This window comes from Monodelphis domestica, chromosome 1 (assembly GCF_027887165.1).
Source record: "Monodelphis domestica isolate mMonDom1 chromosome 1, mMonDom1.pri, whole genome shotgun sequence".
Taxonomy (NCBI): domain Eukaryota; kingdom Metazoa; phylum Chordata; class Mammalia; order Didelphimorphia; family Didelphidae; genus Monodelphis; species Monodelphis domestica.
The window spans coordinates 257,355,705-257,377,497 of record NC_077227.1 but is presented as its reverse complement, the minus strand read 5'-3'; the positions used below and the strand labels follow the sequence as shown (position 1 = coordinate 257,377,497).

The 21,793-nt window shown below is 36.2% G+C and overlaps 1 protein-coding gene across 4 annotated transcripts in view; it reads left to right on the top strand.

The window, feature by feature from the left end:
• Positions 1–21,793, top strand: part of LIN52 (lin-52 DREAM MuvB core complex component) — a 212,755-nt gene that overhangs the window by 3,002 nt on the left and 187,960 nt on the right. For all 4 annotated transcript variants that reach the window (XM_056820879.1, XM_056820877.1, XM_056820881.1 and 1 more), the window contains exons 2-4: positions 7,932–8,006; positions 8,400–8,437; positions 12,490–12,556. In XM_056820879.1, the coding sequence (XP_056676857.1) occupies positions 7,932–8,006; positions 8,400–8,437; positions 12,490–12,556 (180 nt within the window). The remainder of the gene's footprint in view (positions 1–7,931; positions 8,007–8,399; positions 8,438–12,489; positions 12,557–21,793) is intronic.

The following is a 21,793-nucleotide window of genomic DNA, read 5'->3' as shown; positions in this document are numbered from 1 at the left end:
TCAATCTCCTAGGTGTGAGGTGATACCTCAGAGTTGTTTTGATTCGTATCTCTCTGACTAAGATTTAAAATATTTTTCTTGTGTATTAATAATTTTTAAATTTTTATCTGAAAACTGTCTATTCATGTCCCTTACCCATTTATCAATTGGGGAATGAATTGATTTTTTTTGGACAATTGATTTAGCTCTTTATAAATTTGAGTAATTAGATCTTTGTCAGAGGTTTTTGTTATGAATATTTTTTCCCAATTTGTTGCTTCCCTTCTAATTTTGGGTTGCATTGGTTTTGTTTGTACAAAACCTTTTTAATTTAATCTAATAAAAATTATTTGGTTTACATTTTGTGACTTTTTTTCTAACTCTTGCTTGGTCTTAAAATCTCTCCTTTCCCAAAGATCTGACATATATTCTGTGTTCACCTAATTTACTCATAGTTTTCTTCTTTATATTCAGGTCATTCACCCATTCTGAGTTTATCATGGTGTAGGGTGTGAGATGTTGATGCAAACCCAATCTCTCCCATACTATATTCCAATTTTTCCAGCAGTTTTTATCAAATAGTGGATTTTTGTCCCCAAAGCTTGGGTCTTTGGGTTTGTCATAGACTGTCTTGTCCTCCTTGCTGTCTCTTAGTCAGTACCGTATTGTTTTGATGACCACTGCTTTATAGTATAGTTTTGAGATCTGGTACTGCAAGGCCACCTTCCTTTGCATTTTTTTTTCATGATTTCCCTGGATATCCTTGATTTTTTTATTCTTCCAAATGAAGTTTGTTATGTTTTTTTATAATTCAGTAAAAAAGTTTTTTGGTAGTTCAATGGGTATGACCCTAAATAAGTTTGGGTAGGATTGTCATTTTTATTATGTTAGGTTGTCCTACCAATGAGCAGTTAATGTTTTTCCAATTTGTTTAGATCTAGTTTTAATTGTGTGGAGTGTTTTGTAGTTGTGTTCATATAGTTCCTGCGTTTGTCTTGGCAGATGGATTCCTAAGAATTTTATGTTGTCTAGGGTGATTTTAAATGGAATTTCTTTTTCTAATTCTTGCTGCTGAGATGTTTTGGAAATATATAGAAATGACTCATGTGGGTTTATTTTGTATCTGCAACTTTGCTAAAGTTGTTGATTATTTTGACTAACTTTTTAGTTGATTCTCTAGGATTCTTTAAGTAGACCATCATATCATCCGCAGAGTGATAGCTTGGTCTCCTCATTGCCAATTTTAATACCTTCAATTTCTTTTTCTTCTCTAATTGCTACTGCTAGTGGTTCTAGTACAATGTTAAATAATAGAGGTAATAATGGGCATCCTTGTTTCACTCTTGATCTTATTGGGAAGGCTTCTAGTTTATACCCATTGCAGATGATGTTTGCTGATGGTTTTAGATATATACTGTTTATTATTTTTAGGAAAGGCCCTTCTAGTCCTATGTTTTCAATAGGATTGAGTGTTGTATTTTGTTAAAGGCTTTTTCTGCATCTATTGAGATAATCCTGATTTTTGTCGGTTTGCTTGTTAATATGGTCAATTATGTGAATGGTTTTCCAAATATTATAACCATCCTAGCATTCCTGGTATAAATCCCACCTGGTCATAATGAATAAACCTTGTGATCACTTGTTGGAATCTTTTTGCTAGTATTCTATTTATCTATGTTCATTAAGGAGATTGGTCTGTAGTTTTCTTTCTCTGTTTTTGATCTGCCTGGCTTTGGAATCAGTACCACATTTGTGTCATAAAAGGAATTTTGGTAGAACTCCTTTGCTTATTCTGTCAAATAGTTTGTGTAATATTGGGATTAGTTGTTCTTTGAATGTTTCTTAGGGTTTGTGAATCCATCTGGTCCTGGGGATTTTTTCTTAAGGAGTTCTTTGATGGCTTGTTCAATTTCTTTTTCTGATATGGGTTTTATTTTGGTATTCTATTTCTTCTATTAATCTAGTCGATTTATAGTTTTGCAAATATTCATCCATATCACCCAGATTGCCATATTTATTGCCACATAATTGGGCATAATAGTTTTTAATGATTGTCTTAATTTCCTTTTCCTTAGAGATGAGGTCTCCCTTTTCATCTTGGATACTGTTAATTTGGTTTTCTTCTTTCCTTTTTAAAATTAGATTGACCAGTACTTTGTCTATTTTATGTTTTTTTTTTCAAAGTATCAGCTTCTAGTCTTATTTATTAATTTAATAGTTTTTTTTACATTCCATTTTATTCATTTCTCTTTTAATTTTTAGGATCTTTAGTTTTCATCTGAGGATTTTTATTTTGTTCACTTTCTAGTTTTTTAATTTTCATGCCCAATTCATTGACCTTTGCCCTTCCTAATTTGTTAATATATGAACTAAAGGATATACATTTCCCCCTAAATACTGCTTTGACTGTATTCCATAGATTTTGAAAGGATGTCTCATCATTGTAATTTTCTTCAATGAAATTATTAATTATTCCTATGATTTGTTCTTTAACTGATTTTGGTTTCTAATCCACTTTGCTATTTGCTTGTGTTTTATGGGTGAGTTCATTCCATTTATACTCAGTTATGATTACCAGCTGTGCATTTCCCAACATTTTGATTTCCACTCCTTGTCCTGCCCTTTTTTCTTTCACTATTTCCTTCTACACCAGTGCTTTGTTTTTAATCAATCTACCTATTTCTCACCCTTATTTTGCTACTCTTCCCTCCACCCCTTCTTATTCCCCTCTTATTTTTCTTTAGGGTCTTTTTAATTTACTCCCCAATCTCTTCCTCCCTTGTATTGCTTACCTCCCCACCAGTTCGTTTGTTATCCTTCTACTTCTCTATAGGGAGTGAATCAATTCTCTGCCCCAATGGATGATTGTTCTTCCCTCTTTGAGTCAATTTCAATGCAGGTAAGAATTAAGTATTTCCTGTCTCCAACCTCTTACCTTTCTAGTGTATTGGTGTTCTCCCCCACTCCCACCATGCACTTCTTTATGACAGATAAATCACACCATTTTGTTTCTTTTCCCATTTCTCTTAGTATTAATCTCTTTTTTTTTACCTTTAGTTTTATATATGTATATGTTTATGGATACACACGCACACATACATATACGTCTTGGCATTTCATCCTATATAGTTTGTCACTATTCCATCTAAGTGTAGTTCTAGCTACCCAGGTGATAATAACAATTTTTAAGAGTTACTGATGTTCTCTTTTCTTGTGGGATAAAAACCATTTTAACTCATTGGGTACCTTAAAAAAATTTTTTTCCCCCTTTCTTAATTACCTTTTGGTGTTTCTCTTGAGTTCTGTGTTTGGGCATCAAGTTTTCTGTTCAAGTTCGGTCTTTTCTTTATGAATGCTTGGAAGTCTTCAATTTTATTAAATGACCATACTTTCCCCAGCAAGAATATAGTCAGTTTTGCTGGGTAGTTGATTCTTGGTTGTAGACCTACTTCCCTTGCTTTCCGGAATATCATATGCCATGCCTTTCAGTCCTTCAGTGTAGATGCAGCCAGATGTTGTGTTATCCTCACTGTGGTTCCATGGTATCTGAATCACTTCTTCTTAGCAGCTTGTAATATTTTAACTTGGTCTGGTAGTTCTTGAATTTGGCTATAACATTCCTGGGTGTTGTCAATTGAGGATTAAGTACAGGAGGTGATCTGTGGATTCTTTCAATCTCCTCTTTTCCCTCTTGCTCCAGAATATTGGGCAGTTTTCTTGGATAGTTTCCTGTAGAATGATGTACAGGCTTTTCCTTTTGTCGTGATTCTTAAGTTGTCTCTCCTGGACCTGTTTTATATATCTTATATTTTGTGGATGAGGTATTTCATATTTTCCTGAATTTTTTCATTCTTTTGATTTTGTTTTATATTTTCCTGCTGCCTTGTGAGGTCATTTGCTTCTAGTTGTTGGATTCTAGTTTTTAAAGACTGAATTTCATCCCTGGCATTTTGGTCATCCTCCTTCTGAACTGATTTTCTTTGGAGGTCATCTTTCATCTCTTTTGCCTCATTTTCAAGCTCATTAATTTTGGCTTTCAAGACACTATTTTCTGTTTCCAGATGATTTATTTTTCTTTTTAAGTTCTTTTCTCAGTTGTCTGCAGCCTCTTTTAGTTGTATTTTGAGTTCTTCCAAAGCCTGTGTTCAATTCACTGGAGTTTCTGTGTTTTTGCTTGGTGTTCCTTGATTCTCCTCTGTTCCATTTGCGCTTTGTTCATTGCCTGTATAGAAGCTGTTGATTGTAATTTCTTTTTTCTTTTTCTGTTGTTTACTCATATGTTCCCCTTCTTTCCCCTTTGTAGTTGCCTTTAGTCTTGCTTCTCTCATTATGTGCTGGTTCCGTGGATTTGGGCTGTTCTGGCCTGAAGGGGTTTCTTCTCTGTTCTGCCGATAGATCAGGTTAGTCAGATCTTCCCCAGTTGAGAGCAGAAGAGCTGCACTTTCTGCCCAATTGTTAAGGTTGTTTGCCTGTAGTTTGGTGCAGCTTTTGCCCTTGGAGCTTAGTCAGCAAGGCTCTCAGATCAGTCTGTGGTGGAAGGGTATTGGAGCTTGAGCTCCCTCTGAAGGCTTCTTATCTACCCTTTTGATGAGATTGAGCCAGGGTGGAGTTGGTCTGCAAAGCTGACTGTGCCCTGAGGACAAAACTTCATGAAGGTGGGAAGGCAATATGGAGTGTTGACTGTGACCAGGCTGCCTGCTCTGTGCTTCTCCTCCAGTTGCCTCTCTGCTGCCTGTGTTTAACATTCTGAGCCTGGCAAAGCTTTGCTAGCACGGTACTCCCTCCGAACTAGCATCCTTGCCCACCCAGAGATTCCAGCCACTACTGGAGCCTCAGCACTGTGGGTGGGAGGAGGGATCCTGGGACCTTCCTTCTTCCTTCTCCTTAAACTCCCCTTTCTAGAGTTCAGGCTTTTTGTGCGGGAGTACTTTTTAAGTTAAGTTCATCAGGAGGGTTCCCTAACTCTGTCCTGTTGTTAGATTTGGTTTTCAGTCCCCTAGAAGCATTGTGTTTTTGATTCAGTGAGGAAGGGTTTTCGGAGGTCTGAAATGTTGCTGTGTCTATGCTGCCGACTTGACTACATCTCCCAGATAAGTCTCAGTAGATAAGTCTCAGTCTAGAACATTTTGCCATGTGATTATTGATAGCTTTGATGTCTTCCTCCAACAACTGCCTGTTCATATCTTTTGACCATTGTTATTTAGACAATGGTTCTTATTTTTATAAATTTTGTCCAGTTCCCTACATAGTTGACAATTTAGTAGGGAAACTTGCTGTATAAAGTTTTTATATTACTTCATTTTCAATAGTACCTTTTTAGCAAAATGTAGTTTTTCAGATTATTTCTTTGCTATCCATGTCATTTTTACTTCAGATGAAGCATAATAAATTCTATTCCAGGCCCTTATTTTAACTCTGTGTCTTTCTGTTTTAAGTGTGTCTCTTGTACTCCAACGTATTGTTGTATTCATATTTCTAATCCATTCTTGTATCTATTTCAATTTTATGGGTGGATTCATCCCATTCATATTCACAGGTATGATTATGAACTGTATTTCTTTCCCCTCTTCAAGTCCTGGAGGGAATTAGGAATTCTAATGGACAGAGGTGCAAAGAGAAAATACTAGAAATAAGAGAATAGTCAATGCAAAGGTACAGAGGTAGGAGCTAATATAATATTTATGAGGAATAGCAAGTAGGCTAAGTCAGTTGGTGCCAGATTATGAAAGGTTTTAAATGCTGAACAGAAGTGTTTGATCTTTATCCTAAGGGCAGTGAGGACCCACTGTTCTTTTTGTGCAAGGGTGTGACATAGTTAGATCAATGTCTTAGGAATATAAATTTGTCATTTTATAGAAGATTGGAGAGGAGAGAAATAGATAGGGGGGGACAAATTAGAAGGCTAATTTAGTAGTCTAGGTAAGTGGTGATCAGGGTTTAGATTGTGACATGAAAAAGAAGAGGAAGATTGAGATAATATTTCTTAAGAATTGAAAAATGATTGAATGTGACTGAATATGAAGAGTTGACGATAACTCTTGAGGATGACTGAACAATTAGAAGAGTAGGATTGTTCTTAGCAGAAATATGGAAATTAAGAGGAAGGTTGAGTTTAGGTGGAAAGAATGAGTATTTTGGGCATATTTGATTTGAGATAGTAGATCTAGGTGGTGATATTGAATTGGTAGATATATGGATGGGAACCTCAGGGAAGATATGAGGGCTAAATATGTAGAATTGAGAAATCTATTCTGTACTTTGATCTTTGATAAAATTCTTCTTATCCCTTTTTAAACCTACTTGGTTATTGGATTGATCTATATCTTAATCTTTCTGAAGTTTCTGCTGTAAATGTTGACTTTCTTAATTCTGTAGTTCATTTGTCTTCAGTGGAAAAAATATAAGGTACTTACACTGACATTCCTGAGTATCTTGCTGCTAAACTATTTACTGTTACATGAGTTTTACTCCTCTGGAACTTGGCTTTTCCAAAATTATGTTCTTAGGTTTTGTCCTTCCCAATATTTTGTCAATTCCTTATATCTCTTACCCAAAAAGTAGTATTGGGATATTTTATGTTTCCTGAATTTTAGTTTATTCAAATTAATAATTAGAATTTGATTTACTCTTCAGTTAAGACCTGCCTCTGTTTAAAAAAATTGTTGATTTTTAAAAATATAATACTTATTTCTGAATGTATTCCCCCTCACTTCCCTTGCTCAAAAAGCCATCTCTTAACCAAGATTAAAAAGAGAAAAAGCTTTAATGATATAACTGACAGTTTCTGTCACACCCATAGTTCCTTACCTCTGGTGTGAAAAGTTTTCTTTGGGGCCAAATTTGAACTGTGTAATTATTGAGTGACCTGTACCTTTTGTTTTGTTTTGTTATTTCCCTTTCCATTGTGGTAGTGTTTGAATAGATTGTTTTCTCAGTTTGAGTTTCTACTTTATATCGATTCCTTGGCATCTTTCCATGCTTCTCTGGATTTTTCCCATTTATCTTATAGGACACAAATTGTCCATTATGTGTACTGTAATTTGTTCAGTCATTCCTGAGTTGATAAACATGCATTTTATTTCCAGTTCATTGCTCCCAGAAAGTGTGCTGGTATAAATATTTTGGTATATATTGAACCTTTCTATGTTTGACCTCCCTGATATATATTTCTAGTGGTATAGTCTCAGGATCAAAAGATGTGACATTTTAGTCATTTTACCATGATTCCAAATTGCTTTCCAGAATGGTTAGAAACATTCACAATTCTACCAATGGTGTTTTAATGTGCCCATTAATGTTCCCAAAGCCTTTAAATTGGGCCATTTCCATATTTTTTTTTATCACCTTTTCAAGTTTGGATGTATGGTAAAACCTCAAGAGTTGTTTAGCTTTTTATTTTTCACAATGGTGGTTTAGAATAATTTATCATATGATTGTTGATAGCTTTCAGTACTTCTCAGAATTGTTCATATTCTTTGATCACTTATCCATTGGGCAGTGCCTCTCTTAGCTTTTCAGACCAAATTAAGTACTTTCAGTTTATTCAGCTTTTGTCTGAATTAAGTTATGCTCCATCCTAAACTTAGTTCATTAGTCTCTAAAGAACTAAGTTATACCTTTTCATAAACCATCCAACAGCTATGCTCTCTGAAGTATATTTTTAGTGTTCCATCTGTCTTTAAACCGTCTTAAAAAATTGTTGTTTACTGTTCTCAATTGAAAACAGGTTTATGCCATTTGTACTTAATGCCATATATGTGTTCAATTGTGATTTGGTTTTGTTTGCAAAGAAGGTGGCAGGAATTCAGGTTGTGCCACCTCCAGTTTAGCCCAAGCTATTATTCTTACGTGTAGAGTTCCAGTGTTTTGCTTTGGTTTGTTTCTTGAAATTGAAATGTTACAAATTTTATAGCTTATGTCTCACTGTTTATACCTGGGTATTGTTATTCTAGGGACTGACCTGGAAGCATCTTTGCTGAGTTTTGAAAAACTTGATAGAGCCTCACCAGACCTCTGGCCTGAACAATGTAAGTTATATTTTTCTTTTTTTTAGTTAGATGTAGATCACTATTATTTTGAGGGAGGCTTTGAAAAAAGAACTGGCAAGTCACTTAATTTTTCTAGATGTTAGTTAACTTATTTGTTAAAATGAGGGGTTTGGACTACAGGATTTTAGAATGTAAAATTTATTCCATATATACTTATGTACATATATGTACACATCGGAACATTTGTACATCTGTGTATGTATACACAGGGAGATGGAGAATATATCTGAAAGGGAAAATATATCTGAAAAAAGGAATTTTTTTATTTTGAAATTTAGTTTTAGAATTTTAGCTAATCCACCTGGGATGAAGCATTGTGTTTTACATTAAAAAGTGGTGCTGTGTAATATAGAATAATTTTTTTCTTTTCAGTACCAGGTGTTGCTGAATTTGCAGCATCCTTCAAAAGTGTAAGTGAACTTTTACTGTAATAGAAATTTGTATAATGTTTCAGAATTTACAAAATTTATCTGTATAATATTTGTATGACTTAGATGTACTCGAATCTAATTCTTTATAACTTCAGTACCTTTCAGATACTGCATAGTGTGGGTACTGGGATATCTGTTTGCTCTGTTTCTACTATGATTGATTTCAGCCATGCCAGCCTGTTTCTTCCTTTTTCACAGTTCTTCTACAGGTAGAGTCAGTATGGTATAGAGAGCTGACCTTGAAGCTAAGAAGGCCTAGGTAGAGTCAGTGTGGCATAGAAAGCTGTCCTCAAAGCTAGGAAGGCCAAGGTTCAATCTAACATAGACTTTGTAGTAGTGTTATCTTGGGCAAATTATTATAATTTCTCAGTGTTCTAAGCAAATTTCTAAGACTAAACGTTTTAGAAAAGTACTGGCTTTGCAATGATAGAGGAAATTTCCCCTCATCCATGAAATTACAAGTCCAGTTTCTGTCCTTCCATGGGTATAAAGTAGTGGAAATAATGTAGGCTGTTAAAGAAGTCAAAATACCTACATTATTTCAGTAGCATCTTCCTGTTACGGTGCTTTATAGTGCTTCATATATATAGAATATTGTCTTTACAGTCAGAGGGCTAGGGTTCTGACCACTGCATTATCTATGTGGCTATAGGTAAGTTTAGTCTCTTCCCCTTTCTGAACCTAGAGATTTTTTACTAGATGACTTGGTAGTACTGTTCAATTCTAAATTTTTCTCTGAATGGAATAGATATCAATTGAGAATTCCTTTTACTTTTTGGACAAGGAATCTCAATATTGCTTAGAGTGATCAGATTCACAATTTGGATAAAGGAATTATATCTCTCAAACTTCTTTTTTTTTTTAATTAAACTTTTTTTTTGAATTTTAAAATATTTTTCCATGGTTACATGATTCTCTCCCTCCTCTCTTCCCTACCCCTTCCTGGAGCTGACAAGCAATTCCACTGGGTTATACATGTGTTATCACTTGATACCTATTTCCATATTATTCATTTTTGTAAGAGTAATCCCAAATAATATACCCATATTAAACAAGTGATAAATCATGTTTTTCTTCTGCATGTCTACTCCCACAGTTCTTTCTCTGGATGTGGATAGCGTTCTTTCTCATAAGTGTGACAAGGAAATCACTTTTTTTTAAAAAATATATTTTATTTGATCATTTCCAATTATTATTCATTAGAGACAAAGATCATTTTCTTTTCCTCCCCCCCACCCCCCATAGCCGATGCGTAAGTCCACTGGGCATTAGATGTTTTCTTGATTTGAACCCATTGCTTTGTTGATAGTATTTGCATTAGAGTGTTCATTTAGAGTCTATCCTCTGTCATGTCCCCTCAACCTCTGTATTCAGGTAGTTGCTTTTTCTCGGTGTTTCCACTCCCATAGTTTATCCTTTGCTTATGAATGGTGTTTTTTTCTCCTGGATCCCTGCAAGTTGTTCAGGGACATTACACCGCCACTAATGGAGAAGTCCATTACGTTCGATTATACCACAGTGTATTAGTCTCTGTGTACAATGTTCTCCTGGTTCTGCTCCTCTCGCTCTGCATCACTTCCTGGAGGTTGTTCCAGTCTCCATGGAACTCCTCCACTTTATTATTCCTTTTAGCACAATAGTATTCCATCACCAACATATACCACAGTTTGTTCAGCCATTCCTCAATTGATGGGCATCCCCTCGTTTTCCAGTTTTGGGCCACCACAAAGAGCGCAGCTGAAATCACTTTTAAAAGACTGATATATATTAATTTAAGGTCGCCAAGGAATTCAGCTATGTAATTCCTAAATGAAAACTCAAGTCAGCCGTCAACCTTTTATAGAGTTTAATTACAGACAGGAGGAAGAAAGGAATTAGAGATAGAGAGAGAGAGGGAGAGAGAAAGGGGAGAGAAGGGAATAGGGCTTAAATACCCCCTCTGTTTAGGCTGGGCCAAAGGGCCCAAGCCCTTAGATAGCTGGGCAAAGAAAAGAGATCAGTCCCTATTACTCACGTGACCAAAATGGAGAAACAGTCTCAGAGGCCCCCACCTTCAGCTTCCTTCAGAGCAAGCTTCTCAGAGCACCTCTCCAACCACTCAGCCAAAACTCTCCAACCACCCCCTCAGTCCTCAGACCCCCCTATCTTTAAGGAAACCATCCAAGTTTCCTCCCCTCAGTTCTACATCTACCAATCACTGTCCATCATTTTCCCTGTGCCAATGGTGGCTCTAGCTTAACCCAGGACCGCCCAGAGGTCTGGGCTTTGTACATGTCTGTTGGAGGTCATATTCTCAAATAATTAAATCTTTGATCCTTTGCTACAGCCCTTCCTAAATCCTGTTAGGACTGAGTGGGGTGGAAATTGTACTTTCCAAGACCTGATTCTGTCATCCCAAGTATCTCTATTGTATCAATTCTAAAATCAATCATGACCTGTTCTGTGCTTAAGCATAGGTCAAAGCCCTTTCCATTGTTCAGCAAAAGGTTTCTGTCCTAAAGTAATCTTAAGAAGGGAGGAGAAGGAACCTCCCATGCCAGTGGGGTTCACATTCCAATACACTATCAGTAAGAAATTTTCCAAGTATGAAATTTCCCAATGGTGAAATTTCCAACATTTATAAGTCTAAGAAATTTTAAGGTTTACATAAGTCCCTCAGAATTGTCTTGGATCATTGCATTGCTACTGGTAGCAAAGTGAATTACATTTGATCATCCCACAGCATTTCAGTTACTGTGAATAATGGTCTCTTGGTTGTGCTTATTTCACTCTGCATCAGTTCATGAAGATCTTTCCAGTTCATATAGAAATCAAACTATGTTCCTTATAGCACAATAGTATTCCATTACCATCATATACCACAATTTGTTCAGCTATTCTCCAATCAAGGGACACCCTCTCATTTTCCAATTTTTTGCCACCACAAAGAGTGTGGCTATAAATATTTTTGTACTATCCTTTTTTATTTTCTCTTAGGGTCCAATCCTACTATTGGTATTGCTGGATCAAAGAACATGCTTTCTTTTAAAGCCCTTTGGGTATAATTCCAAATTGCCTTCCAGAATCCAACATCTTATTTTTAAAAGACATTGCCCAAGAGTCTAATTAATAAGATAATCTTGTGAAAAAAAGTACATGTCAAGGGGCAGCTTGATAGCACAATAGAATACCAGGCCGGGAATCAGTATTTAAAAACAAACAAACAGCCTATACCTTTTCTCTTAGAAATGATACTAAGAATTGGTTCCAAGATAGAAGGAGTGGTAAGAGCTAGATAATTGGGATTAAGTGGCTTGTTCAAGATGAGAGTTAGGAAATGCTTAAGGTTAGATTTGAAGCCAGAACCTCCCATCTTTAGACCTGACTCTCTATCCATTGAGCCACACATGCAGTTACCTATAATACATTTTGTTGTTTATGCATAATGTTTTTTTCCAAACAAGTGATTAAAAATGCTGAAGTTAGCCAAGGGCATGTAAAGTGAAGCAAACTGAATCCTCAATCTTTTATATACAGTTGTGAATTTTTTTCTTAAGGTTGTAGAATACAAGTTAATGATTATTCATTTCTTCTAGTTCCTCTAACAGTTCAGCATTCTCTGATTCTGGTGTATTCTTTAAATCTTCAACTCTTTTAAAGAATAACATTTTGCTTAATTTTTCACAGAAATCAAGTTGAGAGTTAGCTTCTGCTGAGTAGGCTTAACTGGGGCAAGACTCTTTTACTGCTACTGTAACCTGTCACAAACAGATAATTAAAAATGGTTAATCCTTAAACTGATCACCCCTTTGAGAACTTGGTTTAAAGGTAACAGTCTTATTTTGTATGGTAGATGTTTTTATTTAAGCAAAAGAGGCTTTTCAATCTGAGTTTTTAAAGTTAGTTTTACCAGCAGATTCAGTTATTCCCAGCCATATTTTTGCTAATTATTTAGTATATAAGCCACATTTATTTTGGTGTGAAAAAATAGGATCCTTTTATGTTGTCTATGAGTTCTTAGTCTGAATCTGTGTATTTTTATTTTCCAACAGCCTATAACTAGCTCTCCACCCAAATGGATGGCTGAATTAGAAAATGATGATATTGATATGCTAAAAGGTAAGAAATGATGAAAACCTGTGACCTCTAATTCAAGGCTTTCAACAGTATGATCTAGGCTTATTTCCTATTCTTCCCCTATATAAGCCCCTTAAACTTATGCTTTCTTTCCTCTGGACTTTTGCCCATGCTTTGTTTGTTTCCCTTGCATGACGTGCTCTCTCTTCAATTCTACCTGTTTAAATCCTGTAAAGATCAACTCAAAAAATTCTTCCTGGCTTCTTTGTGAGGACCATGAAGCTTAATTCTGATCATGCCAAATGGAAGTGATTTCTCCCTCTCTTGAACTTTCTCTCTTTTATTACATTTTCTCTATATTACTCTTTTTTATGTCTCTTAGGAGGCCTTTCACATAGATGGTCATTACATATTTGTGGTTATTTGTGAAGATTGAATCCCAAACACAGATTGGAAATTTCACTTTGAAAATTTTAACCTTGCCCCAGATCTTTTTATTATTTGTAATTCTTTTGGTAATAAATATTCTATAGTTGTTGGGGAATCTTAGACTAAAATTGGAATATGAACCTGAAATTGAGGGAAAATCTGTTTATTAAGAATTGTACTTTTTTTAATAGAGAGGGAAAGAGCATTGGAATTGGATTCTAACCTGGCTTCAAACCTGCCATTTATTAGGTATAAGACTTTGCTTGCCACTTCATCTTTGAATCTCTGCTTCCTCACATGCAAAATGGAAGTGGTAATGATACTTCTACTGCTGACTTTCTATATAGGGTTGTTGTAAGAAAAATGTTTTGTAACTACTCCGCACTAAATAATTGTTAATTATTACTAGTTTTGTCATTCTTATTTCAACTTATGCCAAATTTGGATAGTTTCTTTGGAAAGATTAATGAAGGAAACAAAACCCTTTAAAATATCTGATTGTCAAACCATCTTGTTCTTGTGGATAAATTATTTAAATGCAAAATGTTTCATTTTACCTCTTACAAAGAAATGGGCAGAATCTAAAGGATATATTTTTTCAAACCCTTACTTTCTGTCTTAGAATCTATACTAAATATCAGTTCCAAGGCAGAAGGGCAATAAAGCCTAGGTATATGAGGCTGAATGATCTGTCCAGGATCACATAGGAAGTATCTGAGGCCAAATTTGAACCTTGGACCTCTCATCCCTTTATCCACTGAGCCCCTTAGCGGCTCCTAAGGATATCTTAGACTAATGGTTCTGATGTTTGCAAATAGACATTTCTTTAATTTCTTTTGAGGTGTTTGGGTCTTTCATTGCAGCTAATAATGACTATATGAGGAGAAAGAAATTGCTTCTCCACTCAAGAATAACATAGGACAAACACAGAAATGATCAGATAAGAGGTGATCATTTAGGAAGAGGCAGAGGAAGAAGAGTGATAGTAGTTGATAGGAATACCGTGGCAGTTACTTTGTTAATCTGGAAACAATACAAGTTTATTGTCTTCCTGGAGCAAACATATATTCACGACGTAACAAAAACTTTTCCGAGACTTATCAAAACTTTTGATACCTACACAATTTTGGGGGTTCTCCTAGGCATTTTTAGAAGGAATCTCAAAAAGTATTGTCAGTGATTATAAAAGTCCTGGGCAAGAAAATGAAGATCATAGGGCATAGGTTACTTTCCTCTCCTTTTATCAATTAACTTCAAGGCATACAAGGAAAGGGTAGCTCAGTAGATTGAGAGCCAGGCCTAGAGACAGGAGGTCCTAGGTTCAAATCTGGCCTCAGACACTTCCTAGCTGTGTGACCCTGGGCAAGTCACTTAACCCCCATTGCCTAGTCCTTACCACTCTTCTGCCTGGGAACCAATACACAGTATTGATTCCAAGACAGAAGGTAAGGATTTAAAACAACAATAACAACAAAAAACTAATCAGGCTTTAAAACTAAAAAGGAGGAGAAAAGAGTCTGTTTATCCATTTATAAAATCTTCTAAGTTAGATACTAGAGAGCCATGCTGGTGAACCTATGGCATATATGTCGGAGCATGCCACTGGGGGCTGCTCTCTTTCCCCTCTCCATGCACACCTGAAGACATTTCTCACATCACCTATCCCTCTGCCCAGCAGCCCAATTGGTGTGCTTCCTCCCTCCCCTGTCTGGGGTAAGGCATGGGGTTTATATGCAACATTAAGATTGAAGTTAGGGGTACAGCTAGGTGGCTCATATGAATTGAGAGCCAGGCCCAAAGATGGGAGGTCTTGGGTTCACAAATAACCTCAGACACTTCCTAGCTGTGTGACCCTGGGCAACTCACTTGACCCCCATTGCCTAGTCCTTAACCACTCTTGTGCCTTAGAACCAATATACAGTATTGATTCTAAGATGGAAGGTAAGGGTTTAAAAAAAAAAAAGATTGTAGTTGGGCACTTTGGTCTCTAAAAGGTTCACCATCTCTGTTATAGAGGATCACCACAATAAAGGAAATAGAATTAAGATAGTAAACAGGACACCACAAAGTCATAGTAGCAAAATTAAAGAAAGAAGTCAGCAATAAAACTCATAGCTTCAAATATCATATATAAATACTCTAAACTTAGGCAACAAATGAAAGGAACTAGAGGCCCTAATGTAAGGAGGCAAATTGAACCTCATAGGTGTCACTGAGATTTGGTGGGATGAACTCTACTAGGGTCCTCAGTTGGAAATACTTTCTTCAAAAGAAGCTTGATAGGTAAAAGAGGGAAGAGGATAATTTAGCATGGCATATTAAAAAAGGTATATTTGTGAGGAAATTTAGGAACCAGATTAGGGAAGCATGACCAAAAAGACTTTGGTAAAGAACAAGGTAGGAAAAAATAGAAATGATTTTGGTATTGGAGAATGTAGACCAGAGCTATAGGAAAAGAAAATAGATGAGGAGTTGGAAAACAGATCACAAGTCTAGCAAAGAAATATGATTTGTATTGATAGAGTATTTCAGATATCCAGAAATGGGTTAGAGCAGTCTCTGCTAAACAGAGCAACTCATAACTTCTTCACTTACGATATTTTTATCCTTCAAAATGTGGAGAGATTATTAAAAGGACATTCTCTTCAGAATCCGAGTCTCATGAATAGGGAGAAACCTGTTGCTTGGATAGAAATGAATGGGAACTTAGGGGCAAGTGATTACTACTTCCTAGAGTTTGTGACAGAGGGGAATTAGTCTGGGTATGTGCCCTAGATTTGGGGAAAGCTGATTTCAAAAAGTTCATAGAGATTGTGGGATTGCAGGGGAAGGGTTTTGGGGATTAAATTCAGTCAAGATTTGCACTACACGAGAGAACCAGTCTGTTAACTGGGCTATAGGGAAGGTGTTTTCCATCTCTATTTCAGGGAAGGAAATTTCCTCATTCAAAGGTTCAGAAACAGGTCTGTTTCTGGTAGAGTGGGTGTTTGCCAATTGATCCTGTAAGAAACATTTTAGATCTTCTAATTGGGCTTGCATTTTATCCTCAATTTTTTCTATTTTATCCTCAATATTTTTTATTTTAGCATCTCTAAATATAGTATTGAGGAGTACAAAAATGACAGTACCTATTAATATAAAAAATTTGGAGGTATCCTGCATTCCTCAATGCCCCTAATTCTTCAGCTGCCATATAAATGTCAAAGAATGTAGTACTCATTTATATATATATTTTGTAATTATTTCTCTAACAGTCTTCACAAAACATGTGGGGAGCAGGGCAAAGCAACAAACATTCTACTGGGTTTTTTTTTTTTCTAATCTAGGAAGTTGTTCCTTAAGGGAAGGGATATTTAGAAACAGCTCTTCCAGCCAGGACTTTAGGGTCCTGTTGCTGAGATTTAAAACAGCTTAATTTAAGGAGAAAAAAGGTTTTTTACTCACCCGTTCTTGCAGCTGTAAATTTGAAGTCAAGTAAAAAAAAAGAAAACAAAACTGACTGATATGCAAGTAATAAAGCAAAAAAAAAATAAAGGAAAGATTTCACAGAAATATTTTGAGGGTTTTCTCACCAAATTCGTGGTCAGCCCTAAACTGTGATAATTAAAATGTTTGGGAGCAAGGGAAATATATATATCAATTATGACCGCTGAAATATGTTTTCTACTGTGTCTTGGTTTTATATAAACATAAGATGGTCGCCAGGGAATATATTCCCAATTTATGAATATGCCCAAGCCAACTAGGTTTTATAGAGAAATTTAATTTATAATACACTGATTAATCAATAGAAAAAGAGAGAAAGTAAGAAAGGAATAAGAATGAATAAATCAGTCAGTTGGTTTTATCACTCACCCAAGATCTCTCTAGTTAAGGCTTCTCATGCCAACCTCAGGCTCCACCTTCAAGAGAGCCTCCTTTCAAGAAATGTTTCCAGAGAATTCTCCTCCTTCAGAGCCAGCCTTCTCTCCTGGTCCTCCCACAGAGCAACCTCCTCAGTCCTCCTTCAGAGCCAACTCGCTCAGAGCAAAACCTCCTCCTTCTCCCTCAGACCCCGCTATCTTTAAGGAAACCATCTAACTCCCCTCCCCTCAGTTCTCACATCTACCAATCACTGTTGATGTCTCCCCTGTGCCAATGGTGGCTCTAGCTTAACCCAGGACTGCCCAGAGGTCTGTTTCCTTTGCACATGTCTGTTGTAGGTCATATTCTCAAATAACTACAGCCCTTCCTAAATCCTGTTAGACTGAGTAGGGTGGAGATTGTAAGTTCCAAGACCTGGTTCTGTCATTCCAAGTATCTCTATTGTATCAATTCTAAAATCAATCATGACTCAAAGAACTTCCTGTTCTATGCTTAAGCATAGGTCAAAGCCCTTTCCATTGTTTAGCAAAAGGTTTCTGTCCTAAAGTAATCTTAAGTAGGGAGGAGAAGGATCCTCCCATGCCAAGGGTTTTCACATTCCAATAGAGTTCTTACTATCAGTAGGAAATTTTTTCCAAGTATGAAATTTCCCAATGGTGAAATTTCCAACATTCATAAGTCTAAGAAATTTTAAGGTTTACAAGATATAAGATCCCATGGAGGAAAATTCATAGAAGAATGAACGTAGAAAATAACAGAACAAAAATCAGAGATCAGATATAAGTAAAGGGTAAGAGAAAATCTAGCTGCCCTTTATAAATTAAAATTCACTGGCCTAAATAAATTGTACTCTTTGATCTTGAAAAAAAAAGATAGTTATGATTTTGACTGATAGTGAAAATGTAATAGAAACTAGAGATATCACAAGAATGGAGAAGGATAAGGACACATGCCTCGCTTTTCAGAAAGAAAAGAGAGAATTTAAAAAATATATATTTTATTTGATCATTTCCAATTATTATTCATTAGAGACAAAGATCATTTTCTGTTCCTCCCTCCCTCCCCATAGCCGACACGTTATTCCACTTGGTATCACATGTGTTCTTGATTTGAACCCATTGCCATGTTGTTAGTATTTGCATTAGAGTGTTCGTTTAGAGTCTCTCCTCTGACATGACCCCTCAACCGCTGTAGTCAGGCAGTTGCTTTTCATCGGTGTTTCTACTCCCACAGTTAGTCCTCTGCTTATGGATAGTGTTTTTCTCCTAGATCCCTGCAGATTGTTCAGGGACATTACACTGCCACTAATGGAGAAGTCCATTAAGTTTGATTGTACCATAGTGTGTCAGTCTCTGTGTACAATGTTTTCCTGGTTCTGCTCCTTAAGTTCTGCATCACTTCCTGGAGGTTGTTCCAATCTCCATAAAATTCCTCCACTTTATTATTCCTTTGAGCACAATAGTATTCCATCACCAACATATACCACAATTTGTTCAGCCATTCCCCAATTGAAGGGCATCCCCTCGTTTTCCAATTTTTGGCCACCACAAAGAGTGCAGCTATGAATATTCTTGTACAAGGAAAAGAGAAAATTTGCAAACTAGAGGCTAATAAATCTTCCTGATAAAAAGTTAGAAAAGGTTGTTAAAGAGATCATTGGGGAACATCTCTAAGGGGGAAAACAGATTAGAGTCATGACTTCAAGTACAGGTTATGCCAGACTAACTTTGATTTTATTAATAAACAGGCAAGGAGGATGCTATGGATAAACTTTTATCTAGATTTTAACAAAGGTTTTGGTCAAAATATCTCATCCTCTTCTTGGAGAGCTATGGATTGGAAGATAATTCAATCAGGTGGATTCGGAACTGGCTACATGGGCAAGAGTTGTTCACTGTTAGAATAGCAAGAAGACACCAGGACAGCAAGTGCTCCAAGGATCTGTGCTTAGACTTGGGCTATTTTTTATTAACATTTTTTGTTGACTTGGATAATAGCATAACTGGTATGCTCATCAGCTTTACAGATAACAGCAAACTAGCAACTAACAAGGTAGCTGACAAAGTAAGGATCCTAAGGATTTTGATTAGAGTATTTGTAATAAAAGATTAAAATAAACCTAATAAGATGAAATTCTGAGGGGGATAGATGCAAAGTCTTGTATGTAATTAGATACAAAAAATCAACTTCACAAGTGTAGGATGGGGGAGGCATTAGTAGATAGTAATTGTTCTGAAAAAGAAATCAGGGGTTTTGTGGAGTACAAGCTCATGGGTCAGTAGTATATGATAGCCACAAAAGCTAATGATAAATGACAGAACATTTATTTATAGCATTTATGGCCTTCAAGAATGAGGGCATAATAATCCTGTTGTACTCTGCCCTTCTCAGTCCTCATTTGAAATTTTGTGTTCTGGGCCACGCGGCTTTAGAAGGACAATGATTAGCTGGAGAGTCTAGACAATGTCATCCAAGCTTTTAAAGGGTTTGAGTTCATTCCATATTACGGTCAGTTCAAGCAACTGTGGATATTTAACTTGGAGAAGAGAAGGCTCAGTGGGCACATAATATAACTTTGAAAGACTGTCATGAAGAGGAGGGGCTAGACTGATTCTGACCATAGGGGCAGAAACAGGAGTAGTTGAAAAGTTGAAAAGAAGCCAATTTAGGTCAGATTCCAAGAAAAATCTCACAATTTGAGCTGTGCAAAACTGGAATCGGTTGTTTGGAGAGGTGGTAGATTCCTTCTTGGAGAAATCTCTGGTTTGTTGTGCCAAGGATTCCTTTGAGATATGTTGGTCTAGAATGGATACTGAGACCCCTTCCCACTCTCAAATTCTGGGATTCTAGAATTTGAAGCCAGGTCTTCCTTACCTAAAGTTTTGCTTTCTATCTACCGTGCCTAACTTAGAAAAGTTGGGAACTTTATTTGGGAGGTTGTAATGGAGATAATTTGCTTTGTCATTGGAGACATTGTTCATTAATTAGTAGGATTATGCACTTTCTCTAAAGGCCCACATCAGTGCTTTCTCAGGGTATAACTGGAATACTGGTTCTTAAAAGTTATGGACAGTGTAGTAAAAGTTCTGCCAACTGGAAGAGCTCTGCCTATGGGCTTGGCAACTGTTGTCTTAGAACTAGCATAGCTAGGTTAGAAGAGGCTCACCACCAGTTAGTTGGACATTAGGTGAGGCAGTTCCTGCAACTTTCTACTAAGGTGTGGACAATTGGCCATCTTTCTTTTCTTTATTTTTAAAAAAACTTTTATTTATTTTTCTATTTTTTTTAAAATTTAGAATATTTTTCCAAGATTACATGATTTATGATCCCTCCTCCTGGAGCTGACAAGCAGTTCCACTGGGTTATACATGTATCATTGTTCAAAATCTATTTCCATGTTATTCATATTTGCAGTAGAGTGGTCTTTTAACATCAAAGCCCCAATCATATCCCCATCGAACCACATGATCAATCATGTTTTTCTTCTGCGTTTCTGTTCTCACAGTTCTTTCTCTGGATGAGGATAGCATTTTTTTTTCTCATAAGTTCCTCTGGATTGCCCTGGATCATTGCATTACTGCTAGTAGAAAAGTCTATTACATTAAATTATGCTATAATGTATCAGTCTCTGTGTACAGTGTTCTCCTTTCACTCAGCATCAATTCCTGGAGGTCGTTCCAGTTCACATGGAATTCCTCCACTTTATTATTCCTTTGAGCACAATAGTATTCCATCACCATCAGATACCACAATTTGTTTAGCCACTCCCCAATTGATGGGTACCTCCTCATTTTCCAATTTTTTGCTACCACAAAGAGCATGATTATAAATGTTTTTGTGCGAGTATTTTTCCTTATTATCTCTTTGGGGTACAAACCCAGCAGTGATAAGGCTGGATCAGAGGGTAAGCATTCTTTTAAAGCCCTTTGTGCATAAGTCCAAATTGCCTTCCAGAATGGTTGGACCAGTTCACAATTCTACCAGCAGTGTATTAGTGTCCCAATTTTGCCACATCCCCTCCAACATTTATCACTTTACTTTGCTGCCATATTGGTGAGTCTGCTAGGTATGAGGTGGTACCTCAGAGTTGTTTTAATTTGCTTTTCTCAGGAGGGATTTAGAATACTTTTCCATGTGCTTATTGATAGTTTTGATTTCTTCATGTGAAAAATGCCTCTTCATGTCCCTTGATCATTTGTTGATTAGGGAATGGCTTGATTTTTTGTAAATTTGACTTAATTCCTTATATGTTTGGGAAATTAAACCTTTGTCAGAGAGTTTTATTATAAAAATGTTTTCCCAGTTTGTTGCTTTCTTTCTAATTTTGGTTGCATTGGCTTTGTTTGTACAAACCCTTTTTAATTTGACATAATCAAAGTCATTCGTTTTACATATTGTAATGTTTTCTGTTTCTTAATTGGTCTTAAATTCCTTCTTTCCCCACAGATCTGATAGGTGTACTATTCTATGTTCACCTAATTAATTATGATTTCACTCTTTATATTTAATTCATTTACCCATTTTGAATTTATCTTGGTAAGATTTGATCTATACCTAATTTTTCCCATACTGTTTCCCAAATTTCCCAGCAGTTTTTGTCAAATAGTGTGTTCTTGTGCCAAAAGCTGGGGTCTTTGGGTTTATCAAACTAGCTTGCTGAGGTCATTTACCCCAAGTCTATTCCATTGATCCACCCTTCTGTCTTTTAGACAGTCCCATATTGTTCTGATGACTACTGCTTTATAGTATAGTTTAAGATCTAGTACAGCTAGGCTCCCGTCCTTCACATTTTTTCATTATTTCCCTTGATATTCCAATTGGCCGTCTTTTTTTTTTTTAACATTTTAAACATTATTTTATTTGATCATTTTCACACATTATTCATTGGAAACAAAGATAATTTTCTTTTCTTCCCCCCCTCCCACCACCTATCCCACAGACGATGCGCGATTCCACTGGGTATCACATGTGTCCTTGATTCGAACC